A 21,453-nucleotide genomic window follows, 5' to 3' on the forward strand; every position below is an offset into this window, starting at 1 on the left:
TGTGCCAAAGCTCCTTCCGCCGCAAGCACTCGCTCCATCTGGGACATGTAGTTCTCATAGCTGGGCTATAAACGTTTCCTTTAAAAATTCCCCAACAAAAAGTCTTTTGACACAGAAAACACTCATAGGTGAGCTCCAACTAAGACAAAAAAGAGGGCAAATCTAGCTTGAGAACTTTGTATGTAAGAATAGTTTGAGATACCGTGTATTCGCGGACTACAATAACCAGCGTCACCCCTGATGCAAGCGAGGCAGTGTAAACACAACTCCAGGAACATGAAAAGATCGGGTGACAGTGAGGGAGAGAAGAGAAGAAAGGTATTGATAGCGTTTTTCTCCGTTAGGTCTGGCATATTTCTAAGCCCTGTCGCTCGTTGAATGTCTAATGCTCCTTATGTGATGCTGCTGGATGCATTTTGAAGGCTAGGAAACCGCGAATGTCAGCGGATACCTCACCTTGCCTGTTTGCTTTATGGTGTTTTCCTTTTTTTTTTTTTTTCCCCCCAGTCTACCACAATGAAGAATTACAGTTACATTACAAAAAACAGTGATTTACCACGTTAATACACTGCTGATAAGAAGCTCGAGGTTGAAAACTAGCCGAAACACATGAATTGTAGACAGTAGACGCCTTTATTTGTCGGAAAATATTAGCCTAAAAGTCGAAAATATTCTATAGGTTATGTACTAAGCTGACATTTTAATAAAAAAACAATTAAGCAGGAAACTACCTAGAAGTTTAATGTGGGATACTATTTTTGTGTAGACAGTGAAAAATGAAACAAAACTGAATAAAGTAGCAACAGCTGAGTAAGAGAAGCTATAAGCTAGAAACAATATTAAAATGAATGCGTAGTTTACCTCAGAGTTGGCCAGGTGCCAGGCCAGCAGCCTACAGCCCATACAAAGAAGAGTTAGGCCTGCTGCAGCTCTGATGTAGCCTACAGTGAAGTGACAACACCTTTTTGGATAATGCTGTGTGAAGTGTTGCTAAGTAACACACTCCTGCTAACTGTACAACCAGCTGTGTTATACACGGCATGTATGCAGGATGATTTCCAAACACGGTGTGTTTATAACATGTGATGGCCAACTGTTGCGTGTAGGCTTACTCGTGTGTTTAACTGTGTTTTCTGCTGACCCGGGCCTAATCACGCCTCCACATGCCGAGTAGCTGTAACTTTGTTTTTCTGTGGCGAAAAGAAAAGGAAGGAAAAGGACTCTCCTTTGCCTGAGGCGTCTTGGACCCTGTATCGCCTGTTTGTCCTATAGTGTCTGTCTTTTCTTCTTCTCTGCCTGTTTCTTCTCTTATCGCCTGACTTGGACGCCGTCTGCTGTGGCACATGTGTTTGGATCATGTTAGACAGCAGTGAAACTATGTAGGACGTGGTTCCTCCTGTTTATGAAAGCAGCCACGGCGGCCAGATGAGCGGCTCAGAGAGAGAACTCATTCCAGCTGGCCCTCAGGCAGTCAGGCAGCACAGACCTAATGGCTTAGCTTCCTTGCCATTTAGATAAATAAAAAGATGAGCAGGAGGAACTCTAACTGCAATATGACTATATGACTGTAGAGCATCCTAAGGAAGGATTTGACATGCATTCTGGCCTATTTTTTTTATTTTTTATATCAGTGCTTGTGTAATGATACAGTTCTTATTATAACTTGGATATGATGGTTGTCTTAACAAGTAAGCGAGAGTGTTTGCAATGCTGCACAAAGTGAGAGATGTGCCATGATGGGTCTGTCATTCTGAGTTAGGGAATGCAAGCACTAAAAGATTAGTGACAAAGGAATACATAATCTCTTCAGAAAATCCTACCACAGCAGGTCTGCCACTGAAATTTCATAGTCAATATATTTAAAGTGTTATAGAACATTTAATTGGCCTCACTGATGGTAGAGAACTTACCACACCCACACAACATAAATAACTACAAAACATGTGATAACTGTTCTTTTAATTGAAGTTAGATTAGCTAGGCTTTCAGCAGACATTCTTTGAGACACTAATTGTTTGTTCACTGTCCCATGTTCTCAAGTAGCTATACTTTCATGCTTTCTGTCTCATTTGTCTCGCTTTACACCCCTAGGAATTAAAAACATTTGATCAAGTTTTATCAGTGTTTTCATCACTGTTTAATTTTCCACTCGTGCTTTGGCAAGTGTGAAAACAGCTTTCGACCGGTCCTGTAACTCGATGTTTTAACGCTGTCTTTGATGCACACTCGCCACTTGGACAGCGATGACAAGTATAAAGTGCTATGTCGAAACAGGAAGTGTGTGTGTGAGCAGCAGGCTAAGTAATGATCACACAGGGTCACCAGATGTTGTGAGGTCCCGGGCTCGGCCCAGCCCATTGCTTAGATCAGCCTCATTGGTTTGCTCTGGTTGTGGCACCTAGTGCAAGCTGTTTAGGGTATTTAATTTCTGAACACTCATTAAAATGGTTTGTGTTTCCCTTGGCAATTCAGTTAAATTAACAACTACAGAGGTAAAAGCTGATTATGTGGCCACACATCCAGACATGGTTAATCAATTCTCCCACACAAAATGTTAGCTGGTGAATTAGTGTAAAGGACACGATTTATGGGGACTAATGCTGACGTCCTGTCATGTCTGGCCTGGTGTTTTAGCAAGAGGGGGGTGTCAGATTCTGCACATTCAGCAGCTTTGCACTCTGCCGGCCATCTTTTTCTCCCTTTTAACCCAAGCTACACGCTGCTTGCTCTATTAATGAGCCAATAATGTAGAAATAGTGTTTGGTGCTGACATAAAACATTGGTATGGATACCTAAGGCGGGGTAGCACATAAGCTCCAACAGAGTTAGATTTACTTTGTGGCTCTGCCGAGAATGGTAGAAAGGGAACACTCGGCATGGGGGCTCGCACAGCTTCATTAGACCCCCATTGGTCGAACTGTGGAAAAGCCAAGGCTCAGAAAAATACGGCTGTGGCAGATAATGATACCATTACACTAATGGAGCTGGCAAATGAAGGAGAACCCAGATGCCCTGCTTTATTACCGAAGGGGGTCATTTCCTCGCTGCATTACTAATGGCCTGAGCACACAGTATTGATCAAGCTATCATGCTGCTAATCCTCTACAGAATTACTTATCGCTGGCTAGGTGTCAATCCACTGTGTGCCCTGCTCTGGCCTTGCCGCTGGGCGGCCGCTGTGTGTCTAACAGGGACCCAAAGGGCTGTTTATCCAGTCATGATTTAGGGCCAAGCGGGGATGGTGAATAGGATGTCTTTAGCAGTGGGTTGGCCAGCTCATTGTGTAAAATAGGAGGCAAACGAACCTTACAGCTTTCATTTAATTAAGGAGCAGGCAATGATGTGGTTCCTCCCTCTTTATGGCCCCATTGGCCAGCTTGGAGCAGGGAGAGCTGTGAGCTTGGGTGTTGTTCTCAGTAATTGTGTTGTGCTGTAAATAAGAACATTCAGCTCTTATCCCATCAGCAGCAGCAGGTGCAAGATTTTACCCGGCTACTGGCCAGGTTTGATTACATAGTGCTCCACATATTTAATTCTACATCATCATTGCTCCATGTGGCCAAAAATTGAGGTATTTCAAATTCAAATTTGTTTTCTTCTGGCCTAATCGTAGGGGACCTGCTAGTTTCAGTTCTGATTATTACAATTAGAAAAATGACTTCATGTGAAAGCCGAAGAAAATACCTTCTTAATTATTTATAGTATGCATTATTTGAACATGACTGTGAGTGGTGTAGCCTGCATGGGTCCATCACCATTACAAATGAGTAGGAGGGTCAGGTAGCACAGATCACTTTGCCCAGGGCTTGTGACCTGTCATATATGTGGCCCCTTTACTGGGCCCCTGTGTGCATTAGTGTTCTCAGGCCATTAGAAGCGTGGCATTGTAGCATAAGCAGGGCCCTCTAGTCACCTCTGGCCTTGCCTAATCAAAGAGTTTACCTTAAGGGGGGCATTTAGCCCTGTTCGTTAGGGCAACTCCAGTAGTCATAAAGAAGTATTTATATATTTCCATCCGGCACAACCTGTCGTGGCTAGGGAAACTAGTTATTGATCCAGATATTTAGTCATTTCTTTCTGTCTGCGCCATCAATATTGTGCAAACATCCGTCCACGCGAGGCTTGACCTCAGCTCCGGCTTCTATTTTTCGTTCCCATTGGAGTTCAGTGATATACTATTCTGAAAAGTAAAATCAATGAATGAATATGAAGTTTTGGCGTGTAATATAGTGCAGGCCCAGGGCCCCGGGTCTTTCATTGATCTGCTATGTGAGCATTGGAGGGGGCTGATTAGTGTGCTACTGAGCTTTTCCTCTACATGTCTTTACCTTGTATTGCCTATTTGATCTTTGGCTCATATATTTGGACTGAGTTGTTTACAGGTCAGCTTGGCTAGTCATACCTCTCTTTCAATACATTCAGCCAACATACTGAATACTCGTGCATTTATGTTCCTGCACAGTTTTGCAAAAGATTATCATAACTTGTGTTCATGTAATAATTAGCACAAATTTGATGCAAAATGCCATTGGATGTGCTCAGATATTACTTTAATCTCTCTGTTAGAGTGTTTGTGAGGAATAAAATATATTTTGTAATATTTATGTAGGCTATATAAATATACAATGTTTAACAATATGTGAGACCATAATCATCTTAAGTGTGGTAGAGGGATGGTCTTAGTTTTTAAAGATTTCCCTGCTGGAAGGATGGGATGGATTGTGGCAGATTTTGTATCAACTAATTTGTCTTGCTTAAACAGTTTGTCGTCTGTCCTAAATGCCTGTGACTTTTATACAAAAGCAAGCTGTTCCTTTGGATCAAACGTTGCACCTATTTAGTGTTTCCACATGAGATGCTTCTCCCCCACAACATTCTGTTATCAGCCATCTAAGGGTTGGGTCAGCTTTTCATGATCAATGTGAGAAATCCTGCACGTCTTCCCCTCCCTTCCTACCACCTTTTTTTTTTTTTTTTTTCTTCTTTTAGTTGCATGATGTCCACATTTGGTTCGCATCTGGAAGGATATCAACTTTTATGGCCCGGCCTGCATTGTCTCAGGGTACATGGCTGAGATGACCTGCCATGGACTCCCATATGTGCTTAAGAAGGACCTGCAAACCTACTAAACATTTTTGGAAAAGCAGAGATAGCCTTCTGATAGCTATTAAGAGTATGGTGTGGTTGGGGGATTTGAGCCCAAGAGTGAGTCATACTGTTACCGAAAAGAACTCAAGATGGCAACTATTGGAATAAGAGTGCTACCCATTTACCTTCTCCCATGTCTTACAAACATGCAACTTTGATACATTTGTAATTTACTTGGATAATACTTAAAGTAAAAATATTTCCTCCAAAAAATAAATCAAATATATGAAAGCTTGATTGGAACATTCTGCTTGGGAAATACCACCTCATGCATAATGTTTGTCTATGTATTTCTATCAAGTATTTATTCCCAGGGTCATTTCTTCCTATGGAAACAGTCACTGTAGGGTTGTCCAAACAGCCCTTGACAGCTAATGTGTCTGACAGCCCCTACCGAGCACCTCGTATTAGTGTTGAAGCATTAGCCAAAGATGTCAGCATACTCTCAACAAGGCCACGATGTGGATCCTGCAAACTGTCCGACCAGATATGCCGTCACTTTCGATGAGATTACATCAAATGTGACCTATCCAAGTGGGGGTTCATCTGTCATGCACACACCCTGTCACAAGAGAGACATAGAATAATCAGTTCAATCAATAGATGGTGGTGGCTCATTGGACTGCTGCTGAATAAACATGGGAATGACCCTCTCACCTCATACACAGGGGCAAGAGCCTCCAGGGGGTTCATTAGCCACTCAAGGCTATGATCCACGTGAGTCGTTATCTTCTGTTTTTGTTTGTTTGGCATTCTAGCTGTGTGAGTGTGTGTGAGTGTGTGTGAGTGTGTGTGTGTGAGTGTGAGTGTGAGTGTGTGTGTGTGTGTGTGTGTGTGTGTGTGTGTGTGTGTGTGTGTGTGTGTGTGTGTGTGTGTGTGTGTGTGTGTGTGTCTGTGTGTGTGTGTGTGTGTGTGTGTGTGTGTGTGTGTGTGTGTGTGTGTGTGTGCGTTTGTGTATGAATGCAATCGGCTTTTGAATTTGTGTGTGTGTGTGTGTGTGTGTGTGTGTGTGTGTGTGTGTGTGGAAGCTGCTGCTGGTTTTTATGCTAAGACAACATTAAATGATAATAAACTTCAAAAAGTTTATGGATAAGTCATGGATATTTTAAAGTTGACCAATTTCAGATTATTTCGTCAGACATTTTCAGTCATTTGTTCAAAGTCCAACCAGAATCTTTTTGAAAGCAACATCCAATAATGCTTCACCAGGAAAAGTCGTCTGAATAGGAGAGGTAGCTGATTCCTGAGGCTGTTTATTTGTGAATTTATTTTTCTTTGTAATGACTCACCTTTCCAATAAAGGAAAGCGCATACAGCCAGGGTGTTGCACAACATCTGGTTCCAATGGAAAGCCCCAAACCCTTCATTCACGAAAAGCTGCAGGAGACCAGGTAACGAGAGGCTGTAAATAGTAACTGTTAATTTGTACTTCATAAGTTTTTTTACTCATAAAGTGGGCAATGAAAGTGCATTAAAATACCTGGAATTTAGCTTGTTGCTTTGTTGAGTCCATGCGTAGGATCTGCCTCTTTTTGTCAGAGCCAGGTTTTCAATTTTGCTATTACCTTAGCCAACTGGAGGATGCATTGGTTTTCACTATTAACCACTGGAGGTAGTTTCTCCATATTACATTACTCTTTTAATTTATAGGATGTAATAATTATGATATGGTAGTAACTTTGTCAAGCATAGAATAATGTTTGAAAAAAAAACAAGAACAAAAAGCATTCAAATAGCCAGTGTGGAGATTGTAAGTTCCTGTTTGTCTGGGTATGCTTTTTGCATTGCTCGTTCCAGCATTTACTCTGCATCAAGTCTTTGAGAAGTGTTGGCTCACTCCAGGTAGTCTGTTCATGTCTCAGTGATTCTTCCTCTGAGCCTCTGTGTGTTTTTTCTTCATCAACCTAACTTTTCTTTGCATATGCGAAGAAGCCAACGACAGCTTGACTGGCATGCTGTCAGACAGGCGATGCCTTTCCAACGGTGGAGCATCAGCCCTTTCCTGAGAGCTTGTATGTGTGTGTGTGTGTCTGTGTGTGTGTCTGTGTGTGTGTCTGTGTGTGTGTGTTGATCTATGTGTGCGCAGAGAAGTGGGGGTATTGTCAGGACGTGACCGGCACACTTTGCATGTTCTTCTCGAGACAGGTGCTCCTGGGCGCGCACTGGTGCATGACAGTTGCCTTTCATCGCTGTCTTCTCTACACTTAACCCCTGACCAGCCCTCCCTCCGTAGTCTTCCTTCGCATCTTCTCCTCCTCTCTCCTCCCACCCTCTTTCCTCCACGTCTGACCTCTTCTCACGGCGCCTCCCTCGGCCGTCTTGAGTGATGGACTGCGGAAAGGCTGGTAGGCGGATTGCGCTTCCTGTGTGTTGGTGTGGTGCTGCAGGCTTGTCACAGGCCTCACACTGTCAGGCCATAGAAACCCAGCTGTCCAGACTGAGCTGCACTCACAACACAGTCGTACACATACACACACTACAACTTTTTGTTCAACAGCCCGTAATTCCATCCACCGGCGCTGTCAAGCACTTGATCAAACGTGCATAAAGAAAGGAGCCCCTTGGCTGAATCCCATCGTCTCTCTTCCTATCATAATGTAGGCAGATTTTCCCTCCTCTGCCTTTTTCTTCAACTCTGTTTATTCAGATGAGCCTGACTGGGGGGCAGCGGGTCACATCCACTTGCCTGACTAAAACGGTCCTGAATTGAGGGTTGTCTCCAGTGAGATGGAGAGAGAAGAAACACAAGGAGGGGTTAGGGAGGGCTGCTGAGCGGTCATGTCAGGGCTGTTTTCTTGCCTATTTGTGTGTGTGTGTGTGTGTGTGTGTGTGTGTGTGTGTGTGTGTGTGTGTGTGTGTGTGCATGTGCCATGGCAGGGGTAGGGGTTAGGGAGTTTGAGGGTTCAGTTGTCAACCCCTGTGTCATGCTTGCCCTGGCCCTGTTATGTAGAGGGCATCCACTGTCATTTGTTTCGGGACTGTTTGAAGGGGAGTGAGACACAGAAGCATAAAAAGCAGTCAGCACACTGCGAGCTCTCAGGTGCCTTCAAGTAACAGCCATTTATTCAAAAGTACAAACTTATAGCATGAACTAATCCCCACGTTTGTTTCACACTCCAAAGTTTGTGTTTTATCTAGTTTGTATTTTCAGACGTTTGTTTTAAAGGTTGGCCTTTTAATCTCCTTCATAGCAATGTTTACCTGGGATGGAAAGTGATCTTAATGTTTTGGGATGTTCTTTGTTTTTTTGTTTCCCCTTTTGTTCTCTGAGCTTCATCATGTTAAGTGAAGTAGGTGGATTAGAGTCATGCTTGAAGCGAACTTAAGGGAACACATACACTAGGTAAGCCTTTGGTTTTCATCCAACAATCAGTCTGTACTTTAAAGTTTTTTGAAGTTTATCCCTGTGTGTGTGTGTGTGTGTGTGTGTTCTGTCAGTGTAGGTGTAAGTGTGTGTTTCATCTGACATACATCTCCCACATTCTCTCCACTTTGGAAAAAAAAAAAAGGCTCCTCGATGGCTAAGACTCCTTAAACTTGTTGTTAAAGTGTCAGAGAAGACATGAGCATGGCGCACACCATGAGCTTAATCCAACAACAGCCCATCTGCTATACTGTACTCCCTCTATCTGCCAGCAAGTGGACCCCTTCCTTGCAGTCATTGTCACATATAGGGAGCATTGTCACATATGAGATGGACTCATGTAAATGCGGTGACAGGCTACTGTCTCGGCTGAGTGACAGCACAGAGGGATTGGGCTAATCTGAGTGACTGATTCAAGGAGCACAGCGGCTCGGTTGTCCCCATAACTCCTGAGAGAAAGACAGCTTCGGTGGAGTTATCTATGTTTGTAAGTCCTTCTGCTGCGCTGGGATGACAATAGGGATTAGTGCCAAGGTTCTTTAAACTGTTTTTTTTTTTTTATATTTTATTTTTTTTGGAGGGGGGGGTGGGTGGGGGGGTGTCTCTTATCAGCGTCTCGGCAGGATGCTGCCGCAGCCAGTTTTCCTTGACTGTCAATTAAAGAGGGGATCATTAACTTCAAGGGTATAAATGTTCTAACACTGGTATTACGTTGGGAAGCTGAGTCGCTGACAGATGTTCCAACTTTAATTCTCCACTTGTTTTTTTGTCCTTTAATTAATTTATGTATCACATTCGGGCTTTAAATATTCTCTCCCCCTGTCTGCTCTTTGTTAGCCTGTAATCTCAGTTACCATGGTAGGCGCAAAGACGATTGGGCCTTGTCACTCGGCTGTGTTTCTTATGAGGTTCAATCGGCTAATGTATTCAATATCACCAAAACTGAAAGTTAAACAGCATCTAATGGCGCGTGTGTTCCTGCACTGCCTCATTGCAGCCCTAGAGGTGCTGGGCGGGAGGAGAACAAGCGCGTACCCAGGCTTTTTTCAGGAGGACCCAACAACTTAGAATGACGCTTGATACAAAACAAAACGAGTGCGGCTTGAATCTCTGTGTGGCTTTTTGTGAGGTAAACAAAAGTAGGAACTACTTTGGGGTTTCTCGTGAAGCTTTGGTGGTGGTTTGTGAAGCATGAATTTGACAGCTTTTGGTTGAGATTTCCATCGACAGAGAGCTGTGATGGGATACAGTCAGGTGTGCACTGTAGGTAGCCCCATAGAGAAAGAAAGAAAACAAGAGGAGGAGAGACGTTAAGGGGAGTGGGAGAGAGATAGGCGACAGAGACTGCTAATGGGCAAACTCTCTTCATCCAAGCGCCACTGCCATCACCACCACCCTGTTCTCTCGTGACAGCTTTTTCCTTTGTTCTCCCCCTCGGCCCACTCTGCTGAGGATTCGTGACAAGTTTTCGCGGGCTGATCAAACGCCGCGTTGACACCTGATTAGGATATAGTGCGTGTTTACAGTCGTGCATGGCAAGGACCCCCCCATTCTCAAACAACAAGGGAGACTTCACCTTGACTAATTAAATTTGCACCTGCAATGCCAGCTGTGACAGCCACTGAAGGGCTGCATTTATTTGTGTCACTCCATACACACTTCCTGTGACGCTCATGGAGGTTGAATTTGCAGTAGATCCTGTAGATGTGTACCCACAGTGTTGGTTTTGAAAGGACCGTGTGGAACATCATGGCTGTCAAAATTGCTTAAGATTGAAAACGCTAACCTGCCTGTGTTTACAAATTTAGCTAACTATTCAGATTTTGAATAGCTAATTTGGCAAAATATACATTTGCATTACCATTGACGAAACTTAAACGCAGAGTTATTACGGCAATATAATGAATTATTTTCATGATCATGACATTTAGATGAAAACATAAATCATATAAAACATGGTATATACGATGTTTTAATATCAATACCTGAGTCAGACAGTACTGTATACTTCTTTAATTTGGTGTGCTAGCGAGAACAGCATGGTATACATTAAATCTGACCATAATTTCTCAGCTCATTTACATTTGCATGTTAAGATAACAACAACAGCACAGTGCTAGCGAAAATGAAATGTTTATCAAAGCTAGCAAAATGTAAGCAGGCAGTTTCAAGCAGCAGCCCACCAGTAATATGTGTATTTTTATTTTCTTACTGGAATCAGAGGGTTCTCAGTATCCCCCAAAGCTAAGACTAGGTATTGGCACAAGGTAGGAAAACAACCTTATACCAATAAGTCTATGACTTGTGTTAAGTCTATGAGATCTATTTTTAAACAGGTTTTGAACCCTTGTTTAAAATAATGTAATTTGTGTTCCTCCCTCATTGTGTATGTATTTAGTCATTGATTAATGTGCGTACATGTGTGTGCTTGTATAGATGATCTGCCTTTCAGAGCATGCGTGAGTGTGTATCTATCTAAATCAGTGTTAAGAGTGCTAAAGGCCACAGCTGAAGTGAGCAGGGCATCATTCACCCAGTAACAGGAGACAGGGCCTGGTAATTTGTGACTCTCCCCTCCCTCACTTTCTTACTCACTCCCTCTGTGTCTCTCTCCCTGTGTGTCTCCCCAACCCTCCATCCTGCCCCCCCCCCCCCCCCCCCCCCCCCCATAGCCTCAAATTGACCAGGCTCTACTGCTGGTCATGCTGTATTACATGGGTTAGATGAAGTAATTATTTCTAGGCCACTGACTACAAGCAAGATTAATAGTTTTTGAAATGGCCATAATGGAGGGCTGACCCGCCGTGACATAAGCATTATTTCAAGCTCACCTCCACTCTCATCCCACTCACCTCCGGGCACTGGCAGAGTGTGATTTATACCTGGGTTAATGAGGGGAGGGGACCTCAGGAGCCTTGGGCCACCAGCATACCACTGCGATGTTATACAGTAGGCCTGTTTGCTGAATGAAGAGACAGTGAGGTCAGATGAGGAAAGTGTCAAGTTGCTTTTGTCTTGATTGGGTTTTGAGTGTAAGCAATTATATCTTCAAAATCTACTTACATTTTATTGCATAATTGGTCATTAAATTTGAATAATTCAGGCTGTTCTTAATAATGGTAGCCGAGATGAAAGAAAGTAACAATGTAAAAAAAACTTCAGATTTAAAATCCCTCAATCCTGTTTTGCTTCGTCTGTAGAGTCCCCCGACCCCTGATGCTCTTGAACCTTAGAGAGGCTTGAAACGTGTCACTAGGTGGCACTTGGACATCATGTTATCAGATGCTCTCTCCCCCTTCACCCCATCCTTCTCTTCCCCTCCCTCTTCTTCATCCCTCTTTCCTCACTTCCTCCCTCCCCTCTGTGCTAAATACACCTCAGATGTCAGGGTATTTTATTTTTATTGGATGAGGGCAGTGTGTAATGCATTCACCTCCATTGCTGCCAGCTGTTAAATGCCCCAGAACATCGTCTGGCCAGGCTCCGCCCCGTTAACCCCTCATTTTGGATTTAATAATTAGCAGAAGTGAACAGTAACTGAGGCACCTAGCGAGGGTTTGGGACAGCTTGCCACTCTCTGATACACGGAGTAACAGAATGGTCTTTCTTGCCCAAGTATTCAGGGTCTGGCCCAACATGGCAACATCCCTCCATACTCCAGTGAACGTGTGTGTTTTTAAGCTTTAATATTAACCCTAAACTTAAACACATGCATGCAGTGTGGCACCAGCAATTACATTTTCAAATGGCTGGGTGTGTAAACCTTCAGGATGTTAATCTGTCACCATTCAAGCTACTAGGAAGAGTGAAAAGAGGATTACGCTATTCAATTCCTGGTAGAATATTTCCCTTTGTTCAGAATGAGTGATGGAAAAATAAATAAAGAAATGAGTTGGCTTCTCAAGCAAGACAAGTGTTGTCTGCTATATACTTCGGGATTTGGTTAATGCTATTGTTGCAAACTTATCTTCTTCAGGATTCCAGGAAGACGGGCTCTCGGTCATGTAAACAGCCACCAATGATATCCGCTTCTTAATTTAATATTAATCTCAGGTCGCATCATAATGCCAGTTTATCTGGGTCAAAGACTACATGAGATGGAATTAGACCTGTCCTAGATGTTCAGTCCACATCTGCGTTGAGCCATATGTTTTTCTACTGGCTAAGGTGATTGTCAGCAAATATATTTAGGCCACTGCTCTAGCTCCAGTTAATAATACCCTATTACAATCCCTTCCAACAAATAATTCAAGAGGTTGTCTTTAGAAAAAAATGTGATATCCTGGTAGTTGATCTAGAGAAGTAAATCAACTTGTCACTATTTGATGAATTGACAACTTGGGGCTGCTTTTGGATGAATTGCAGGAAACAGTATTGTCTTTATATTTGAAATGTAGGATGAACTTGTGATATATATATTTTTCTCCACTATGGCTCATTTCATGTGTTGGCTGAATGTGACATACAGCTCACTGGATGATAATATACCCTTGATGTGTTTTGTCAAAAGACATACTGTATAAAAACTTATGTTTAGCATAAGGTTATAATATACCACATGATAATTGTCACAGCTGTCAGCCTATCTGGCACAGTCCCCCCCCCTGTCTTAGCCCCTCGTTTACCCTTGACTCCCAGCCATTCCGGTCGGATTGCACATCATCTTTATCCCAGATGAAGTACCAGACTCGGCTGTGTCAGAAGATGATCTAATATGGAGCCGAAAGGACACAGAGCTGGAATATCATCGTCATTTGAAGAGGTTGCTTGTCACATGATGGGTTTGATCAACCCGTTCCACGGTACACAGAGCCGGGTCTTTGCACTGTCTAACAGTGGTACTGGATTAGAGACACAAGCCACATCCACTGTGATCAGTCACTCACACAAGGAGACACGCGGCAGGACTGAAATCCTCATCACACACTTCATCCGCATCATGTGCAGGCATCTCCGTCAAGCCTACTGTATGGAGATGAGGAATGCTGCTGTTGACAATGATAGTCGATGCTTTTTTGAAGCCATTTTTGTTGCTGTACTCTTAAAAGATGGATGCATATATGTATGTATGTGGAAATATATATATATATACGTATATATAGGCTATGTATATATGTGTGTATATATATATATATATATATATATATATATATATGCCTGATGTGCCCGAGTACTATTGAACAGTGACATGTTCAGACGATGGCAGTGTGTGTCAAAAGTCCAGCTGTACATCATTACAGACACTGTGTATTGTTAAGTGCTATTGAATTGTTTATTCTCACAAATCAGAAACCATTCAATGGCTAGGTGCGACCACCATACACCCATCCATCCATCCATCCACCCAGCTTCTCCTCCTTGAGCGATGTGTTAGTCTACTGTGCTTGAGGAGCGTAACGTCAGCCACTAGAGCTGGGGATTTTAAACGCTCCACCTGCTTATCGATCTCTTCTGCCCTACTGAGCTAGCTGAGCCGAACCAGGAAAGAGAGAGAGAAGGAGAGGCGGGAGATGCAGAGGGGAAGGGGAAATCTGTGGTCCTCAGTCTTTTGGTTCTCAGGTCTGTCCTTGACACTGCCTGTGGGACAGGCCTGGAGGACGCCTCTTGTCCCCCCTTTAAGCTTGGCATCAAGTCCCTTCAGCTAGCTAGCCCTCCCCCTTTGGCCAAGCTGCACTTTCCATAGCCATATTGATTTTTTTTCGGAGGGGAAGGAAAAGTGTGGCCGGGTGGTGAGAGTAAATGAGTGTGGGAGGGGGAAATGGAGAAATCGAAGGCGCTTTCTAAAGCACTGACTTCTCCTTGACTGCACCTAGAGACGCGACAACCCTGTAAGAACAACTCAGTGGCCCTGGTGCCCTGCTGAAAACTGCTCATCATGGACTTTCAATCAACGCTCTCCTTCCCTTCCTCTTCCTCCTCCCTCCATCCCCCCCCCTTCTCATTTCTCACTCTTTCCCCTGACTTCCTTCTTACTGTACCAGACCCTGTCTGAATACCAAGGGACTGTGTCTGCATTAAAATGGATCAATCCACATGGAAAACAGCTGACCTCATGAAAGCATGTTGTAATTTGAAGGTGAAAACTAAAAAGCTTTTCTCGCTCAACATAACCTTAATGGAAACATTACGGCCAGCCACAAAACAACAATTAGGGCAAAATAGCAAACGGCCCCCTGCATATCAGTGGTGATAAATTCTCTTCCAACCACAAGGCTACTAGTTAAAATCCTGCGCTGGCTGTAAAACTCAAGATGCCCTTGAACAAGATGTTCCTCCAGCAAAGTACAAAGATACTTTTTTTATTGTCGTCCAGAAATCTTTTGATATTCCAGGCAGCTCCTGAGTGTGAAATTGTGAGTGCATGTGAGTGAAGCTGCTGGTATGTTTCTGATAAAGAGCATGCTCAATCAATCTTTCCGGGATATAGTAAATAAAAAGGTTATGTAAGGCACAACACATTGACAGATCTCTTAAAGTGCCCTATTCCATTTTTTCCTCTTTTCTTCTCCGCTCCAGATTTGACACCTGCTTAAGGTCACAGCAACGTCTTTTTTTCTCTCCTCCTTTGAGCTGTAGATAAGTGTGAAATAGATGTTGACACCACATACACATTGAAAAGCACTTAAACAGAGTGGTCATGTGCCAACCTGCATGTCTGTGTCTGACTTTGTGCATTTGTAAATACTTTTGAATGATTGATCTGGAAACCTTGTGGTCTTGCCTAAAGCCTGTCAGGTGCGGGGGGGGGGGGGGGGGGCGGAAGAGAGAGAGGAAGGTAGAGGTCAAACAACAGATGAGATCCAGTACTTTCTTTCTTCATCTCTCACACGCAGGCACACATACCCTCCACCTGTCAAAATTACACGTACCTTGGGATGACTTGAGAGTAAGTACGTGAGTGCGGTTGTGTTAGAGTGTACACCATAGGAGAAACACACCGGTGTTTTTCACGTTTGGTTAGAAAAGCACACAGGATATGTGTTAGTATGTGATATTTTTCAGATATGACTGAGTGCCATTAAAGGTAGTCACAGTCTCGGTGTGTGTTTGTGTGCAAATCTAATTAATGACTGGCAGTTGTCCCCCGCAGCTCTGGTAATGGGCTTAGATCAGTGCTATAAACAGGGCGTGAAAGGTCTCCCCAGCGCTGGCCCTTTAAATGATTGGCTTCTCGTTCAGGTAGATGGATGGAAATGTTGTAATATTAATGATCATGTCCCCCGTCGACCTGTTGTGAGGTCATATGAACAACATGGGCCTCAGCCTCAAACAACAATTAACAGGCAATGGGCCGGCCTGTTTGACATTTTTCATCACTCACACCACCTGCGGACCCCCACCAAACACATGTCTGTCACTATATACACTGATGTGAAAAATATGCAGCTGTAATGGCAGGGCATTCATCCTTAACTTCATCTAGTTGTTTTTTATTCTGCTTGTTTGTGTCCAATATTAATGGAAAAAAATAATTACATTTGTTGATCTATATTTGACTAAAACCTCTGCAATATGTTTCTATATAGGACAAAATCATAGAGGATTAAGTTTTTAATAACTGACATAAACATATTGTTTGAATAAGCTTGTTTGGATGACCTTGCATTACACATGATTTATAGGTTAGACCTACATGTTGAATTGATTGTGTAATTACATCTCAGGATAATACAGATTGTTCTGAAAGCCTGTTTTTTTTCTTTTTTCCAATGTTTCTGGATACATCATCCCTTATGACCTCTGACTCTCACAGCACATTCATATTCATGGATCAGTCCTAAGCAGGGTTGTGAACACATGAGGTTACACATTACCGACGCCCCCACACATTCCAGTTAACCATTGACCAGTCGACCCAGTTAGCCATCACACCGAGCCTCAAAAATTTGAGCTTGTATTCTTAAAATAAATGAATCCCACAAGTGGCTGTAAACAAAACGTCACAAAGAAGTGAGGAATGGTTAATCTTTGTCCTGAGTGTTTTCTTTGTCTGGCATGCATGAAGTGAAGATGCATAATCTGTGTAAATAGTTAAAAGGGCTAATTCCCAACATTGTAACTGTTTCTCGGGCTGCTGTGTTTGACTATGTGTGCATTGGCTAGGTAAAATGGCAATTTTTTTAATGACATTATTTAAAGAAAAAAAGGATCAAACTTTATAGCTAGAAGTGCACTGTATGTGCTTTGCGGGTGTGGTGGCACCTAGGTGATGTGTTATCTCACCATGGTTCAAGTAGGTGTCATACCCTGAAGATGAGGTAAACTTCAAAGCATGGAAAATGTATGAGACAAACTCAACAGTTTGAATTTCTTTTAAGTATTATTATTTTTTTTTTACAGTTTAGTTTCCTGCTATTTTTGAAATTCAAAGCTAACTTCATGGCTTCTACAGACTTTGTCTCTCTCTCTGTCTCTCTGTGTATCACACGTGCAACCGCAAATGTTCTGGTGATGTTGGACTGGACACTCCCTTGCCCCTCTTTGCGCCCTCTGTTGCTTCACACAAGCTCCCTACATTCTCCGATCCGGTGCCAAATGGACCGGGGCAGATGCTTCTTTGATGTACTCGAGTTCCCTGGACTGTTTGAGTCGGAAGTTTTACAGCTGACTTGTCAAAACTGTTGATTCACCATCACTTTTGGAGAGCACCTTTTCTGAAATGGGTGTCACACAAGTACCAATGGCTTTCTGTTTAAACACAGAAAGTTCTATTACACAGCTCTCTCTCATCACGTCATCCCCAAGGGAGCACAAGGCCGATTTGAAATCCAAGGTTTTCTGCCTGTCTGTACTCTGAAGCACCCGGGTCTGAAGAGAAATTGAATTGAATGGCCGTTGAATTGGTCTTAATACGCACATAAAGCAAATATGGATAAACACAAGAGACACTTGTACTTATCAAAGAATATTCATTATGCTTTTTATCTGCAGTCTATGATGCCACAGCCAAATCTTAACAAGTTATGTGAGACTCAAGTGTTCTCATTCAGCTGTCCCGTTGCAAACAGTTCATTTCATTGGACCCTCTGGGGCTGCCACAAGTTAGTCTGGAAGTGTTTGTATCCTCGCAGCAGCAGCAGAGCTATCTGGCTATTTTGAGCTATTGATGCTAAGCACTGGACATTAATCTACTCTGCCAAGATACGCTTTGAAGAAAGTGTCCATTGAAGTGTCACAGATGGGGAATAAATGAAATTAATAAATATATGGTACACAGTTTGATATCTCTTATAGGCCAAGATCAAAGCAAACCAATTGAGTTCCATTCTACCTAATGTGTTTTTCTGTGATAAACAGTCCAGCTGAGGGAATAATCCCATCAAGGAAGAGAGAGATTAAAAATAAAAAAAATAAAAAAGCATCAGATATATCAGTCAGCACAGACGGCTGGCACGGCTACCGTGAAGCATCCGTGTTATTATGGGATTGGTAATCTCGTTTCTTGGGTCTGAGTGGAAACGTGGACCTTTTTCTTGCGCCTTGTGGTTTTTCTTCCAGAATCAGGTGCAGACACAGAGACAGGAAGACAGACACAGCAGCCCTCTGATACTGTGAGGCTCCATCTGCTTCAGAGGGCTCTGTTAACTTCTTGTCTTTCTTTTTTTCTGTGGAATTTCTGAGCAGCTTGATGTATTTGACACATGTGTGACAGCCGTGGTTGTGTGCGATTGGGGTTGAGGCATCACGCTCGCTACCCTGGCTGTGTGTTTTCTTAGGATGGGCTTGTTTGTGTGTGTATCAATTGGAGCCATGAACACACACACAAACAGTATGAAGACACACTTTTGTGCTTGTGTGCACAGCAGTGGTTCACGCACTCGCGCTAAAGCAGACTGTGATGATCTTACTTATAAAGCACACATGCGCACATCTAGATGGAGCCAGGATGTAGACGGACTCACCGAGCCGCACCGCTGAAAAAAAAAAAAAAAAACACATACTGATACACACAGATGTAAAAACATACACAACACTAGCCCAGAGCCTCACCTTGATATCTTGAGCTTCTGTCATGAGTCAGAATTTGACACCATCGAATGTATGTCAGGTTGTCAATTTCTTCCAGCAGCCTTTGAATGCAGTCTGGTCATGAATAGTGCATGTTGTTTTGTTTTTTAGAGTCCAACTGTCTGCAAGTCTGTTTTTGTTTGTTCCAGACTAACTTGGAAGGCCTGTACACTCATGTGCATCCTTTAAGAAAACTTTCAGCAGGTGTTGTGTTGTTTAGCCTAAGGTAAAGATTCAGCCCTGAAGGTAAATTCACCAAACTGCTTCAGATCTGATGCCCTCCCATTTCTGCCTCCATTATTGGGATCTCTTTGTACTCCCCTCCTGTCTTTATTCAGGTACTAGTTTAAATGTTTTTTCTCTTTCTGATCCAGACCACCTTTTGAGTCAGGAAAACACATACTTTAATACCTGCAAATAAATGTTATTAACAGGACATTTTTTCTCACTCTTAAAGTCATGACATGTGTTGGCAGCTGATTCCCAACGCCCCCTGTGGTGTGCCTCATGAATTCTTGGGCATTATAAGGGCAGAAGAAACGCGAGATGCTCGTTGTAAATGTATCGGAAATTTATCCAGGGTCTGATCTCCAGCCCAACTGCTTGGTGGCATGCTAAACTTTTAAAGTGGGAAAAAAATACAGTGGCATGTCGGTGACATTTCTGCTCCCCAGGGTTCTGCTGAGACACCATGCAGAGGCTGTGTATGTGTGCACCTGTGGGCAATGAATATAAAGTTATGACTCTGCTCACACAAACCTTTGCACATAACATACAGGCTAGCGAAATAGTTGTGAAATGCATTTGGGCGTGTAGTTTTATGCCAGTTGCCATTAGATTTACAGGTCAGAATGGAATGCGTCCCAATGGAAAGCACTTTCATCCCTCCACCAGGTTGACGTTTTTATTTAGGGAGCGCTGTATGGCACCAGGCGTCTTTTTTTTAAACCTTTGATGAACTCCATGGCAGCCTTCACAAAAATCATAGAAATGTGAGATGTCATGGAAATGGCTGGTCACCAGGTGATATATCAGTCAGTCTTGAGGTTTGTGGATGTTCCTCTATTCATTGGTTTCATAAATACCTTGCAATTCAATTTTTGTGATTCAATTTGATTTGAACAGGTTCTTCGTGTTAGTCCCCATAATCAAGTAGTTGGTGTTATTTATTGGAAGTTTCATTGATCCATTTCATTTTTTTAATGAAAAGCAAAAGTGATGACAGGTCATTTCTATACTCAGAGTTCTGCATAAAGATGCTTTTTTTAGAAGGACACGTTTTTTGTTTGTTTAGTAGTGTTCTGGTTTCTTGTTGCAGTTCAAAATAAGTATTTACCAATATTGTTTCAGCTTGCTTTGCTACTTCTTTGGAAAACTGTCAATGTAGAAAGCAAAATAGTTGGAATGCATTGGCCTATATGCATACATGAAACTATTGGCTGACTGATTGTGTGTGTGATTGTACATTGAATATGAAAAATAGCCAAAGGTAACCAAAGACACCCAAATGAGTTTTTCAAACACACAAAAGAAGTTGCAGAAGATACTAGTCTGCTGCATCTTCTCACCCTTTTTTTCTTGTGTTTTGTTCAACAGAGGCGGAGGCTCCTGCAGCAGTTGGGGGACCAAAAAATCCCTTTTCTGGGACCTCCTGATCGGGGCTATCAGCAACTGGTGAGCCAATGTCACTCTTACAGATCACACTAATAAAACCTAGACCTTTACTTGGAGTGCCTTACAGCCTCTTTTACCCACTGTTGGCAGCCTTAATACAGCCACTGTTTATTTTATATTCTGCTGTATCTAAAAGACACATTAGTTCTTAAGATCGTTGATAAGGTGTTTTTTCTATGTCATGATCATCCTGTAATGATATGACTGTCTTGTGTTTCCAAGTGGGATTCCAGTTACACTGGTCTGGTTCTGAGGAGATCCTGCTCGCTGCCTGACGAGCTGCATGGCCGTGTGCAGGCAGCTCTGCTCACCCTGAGAAGGAAAGGCTGCCTCCTCAGGGACTTGGTTCGCGTCCGAGACCGAGATGTATTCACTGCAGTCTCACGGGCTCTGCTGGGTGAGCCGGGCCACACCTATCGCTATCTGGACACACGGCTCTTTGCCATCCCCTGGCACAGCGAGGACACAGAGGCCAAAGGACAGAACTGTTGTGACCCTGACTTAAGGGCTGCTTGCAAGGCATTGTGGGAGCTTAACACCTTCTTCTGCTCTGATGTTTCTCAGCTGAAAGAAGGCGACAGACTCGCACAGTGTGCAAAGGGGGAGGCAGAGGCCAAACAAGGTGAAGAGGGGGACACAGAGTCTAAACACAGTGAAGACTCCAAGTACAGCGAAGGAGCAGAGTCCCGACAAAGTGAGGAGGGGGACAACGAGTCCAAGCACAGTGAGGAGTGGGACATTGAGTCAAAACACAGTGAAGAAGGCTGCTCGGGGTCAAAACAAGAAGGAGAATGGGAGAATGAGTCAAAACACAGCAGCGAGGAGGGGGAGTCCTCCCAGGTCAAAGGAGGTGCAGTGTGTCTCACATCAGGGACTGATCACAGTGAAGGAAAGATCCCTGACTGGACTCCTAAAACCATCTGCAGCACTGAAACTAAATCCCTAGTGACCCATGAGAAACCTGTGGCTCAACTAAAGCACAATCTGTCAGATTACCACTTGGAGGACAAAGAGGAGCAGCCAGGTGGGCAGGGATGTTCCCAACCGAGTCCTCCGCAGGTATGCACTGGTCCGGTCAAGTTCAATGTCACCTTACTCAACTACATGGACCCGGCAGCTATGAGCCAGCTCAAAGAGGAGCCTTACTATGGCATGGGGAAAATGGCCGTAGGGTGGCACCATGATGAGAACCTCATCAGTCATTCACCAGTGGCTGTTTACAGCTATAGCTGTCATGATGACAAAGGTAAGGGTCAAAT

At 43.3% G+C, this 21,453-nt stretch overlaps 1 protein-coding gene across 1 annotated transcript in view; it reads left to right on the forward strand.

Annotated features, from left to right (window-relative positions):
• Window positions 1-213: 213 nt before the first annotated feature.
• Window positions 214-21,453, forward strand: part of fto (FTO alpha-ketoglutarate dependent dioxygenase) — a 116,076-nt gene continuing 94,836 nt past the window's right edge. The window contains exons 1-3 of the mRNA XM_020649559.3: window positions 214-318; window positions 20,117-20,194; window positions 20,417-21,440. Of these exons, the coding sequence (XP_020505215.2) occupies window positions 241-318; window positions 20,117-20,194; window positions 20,417-21,440 (1,180 nt within the window). The 5' untranslated portion in view covers window positions 214-240. The remainder of the gene's footprint in view (window positions 319-20,116; window positions 20,195-20,416; window positions 21,441-21,453) is intronic.

The sequence above is a fragment of the Labrus bergylta genome, chromosome 3, assembly GCF_963930695.1.
Source record: "Labrus bergylta chromosome 3, fLabBer1.1, whole genome shotgun sequence".
Lineage (NCBI taxonomy): Eukaryota > Metazoa > Chordata > Actinopteri > Labriformes > Labridae > Labrus > Labrus bergylta.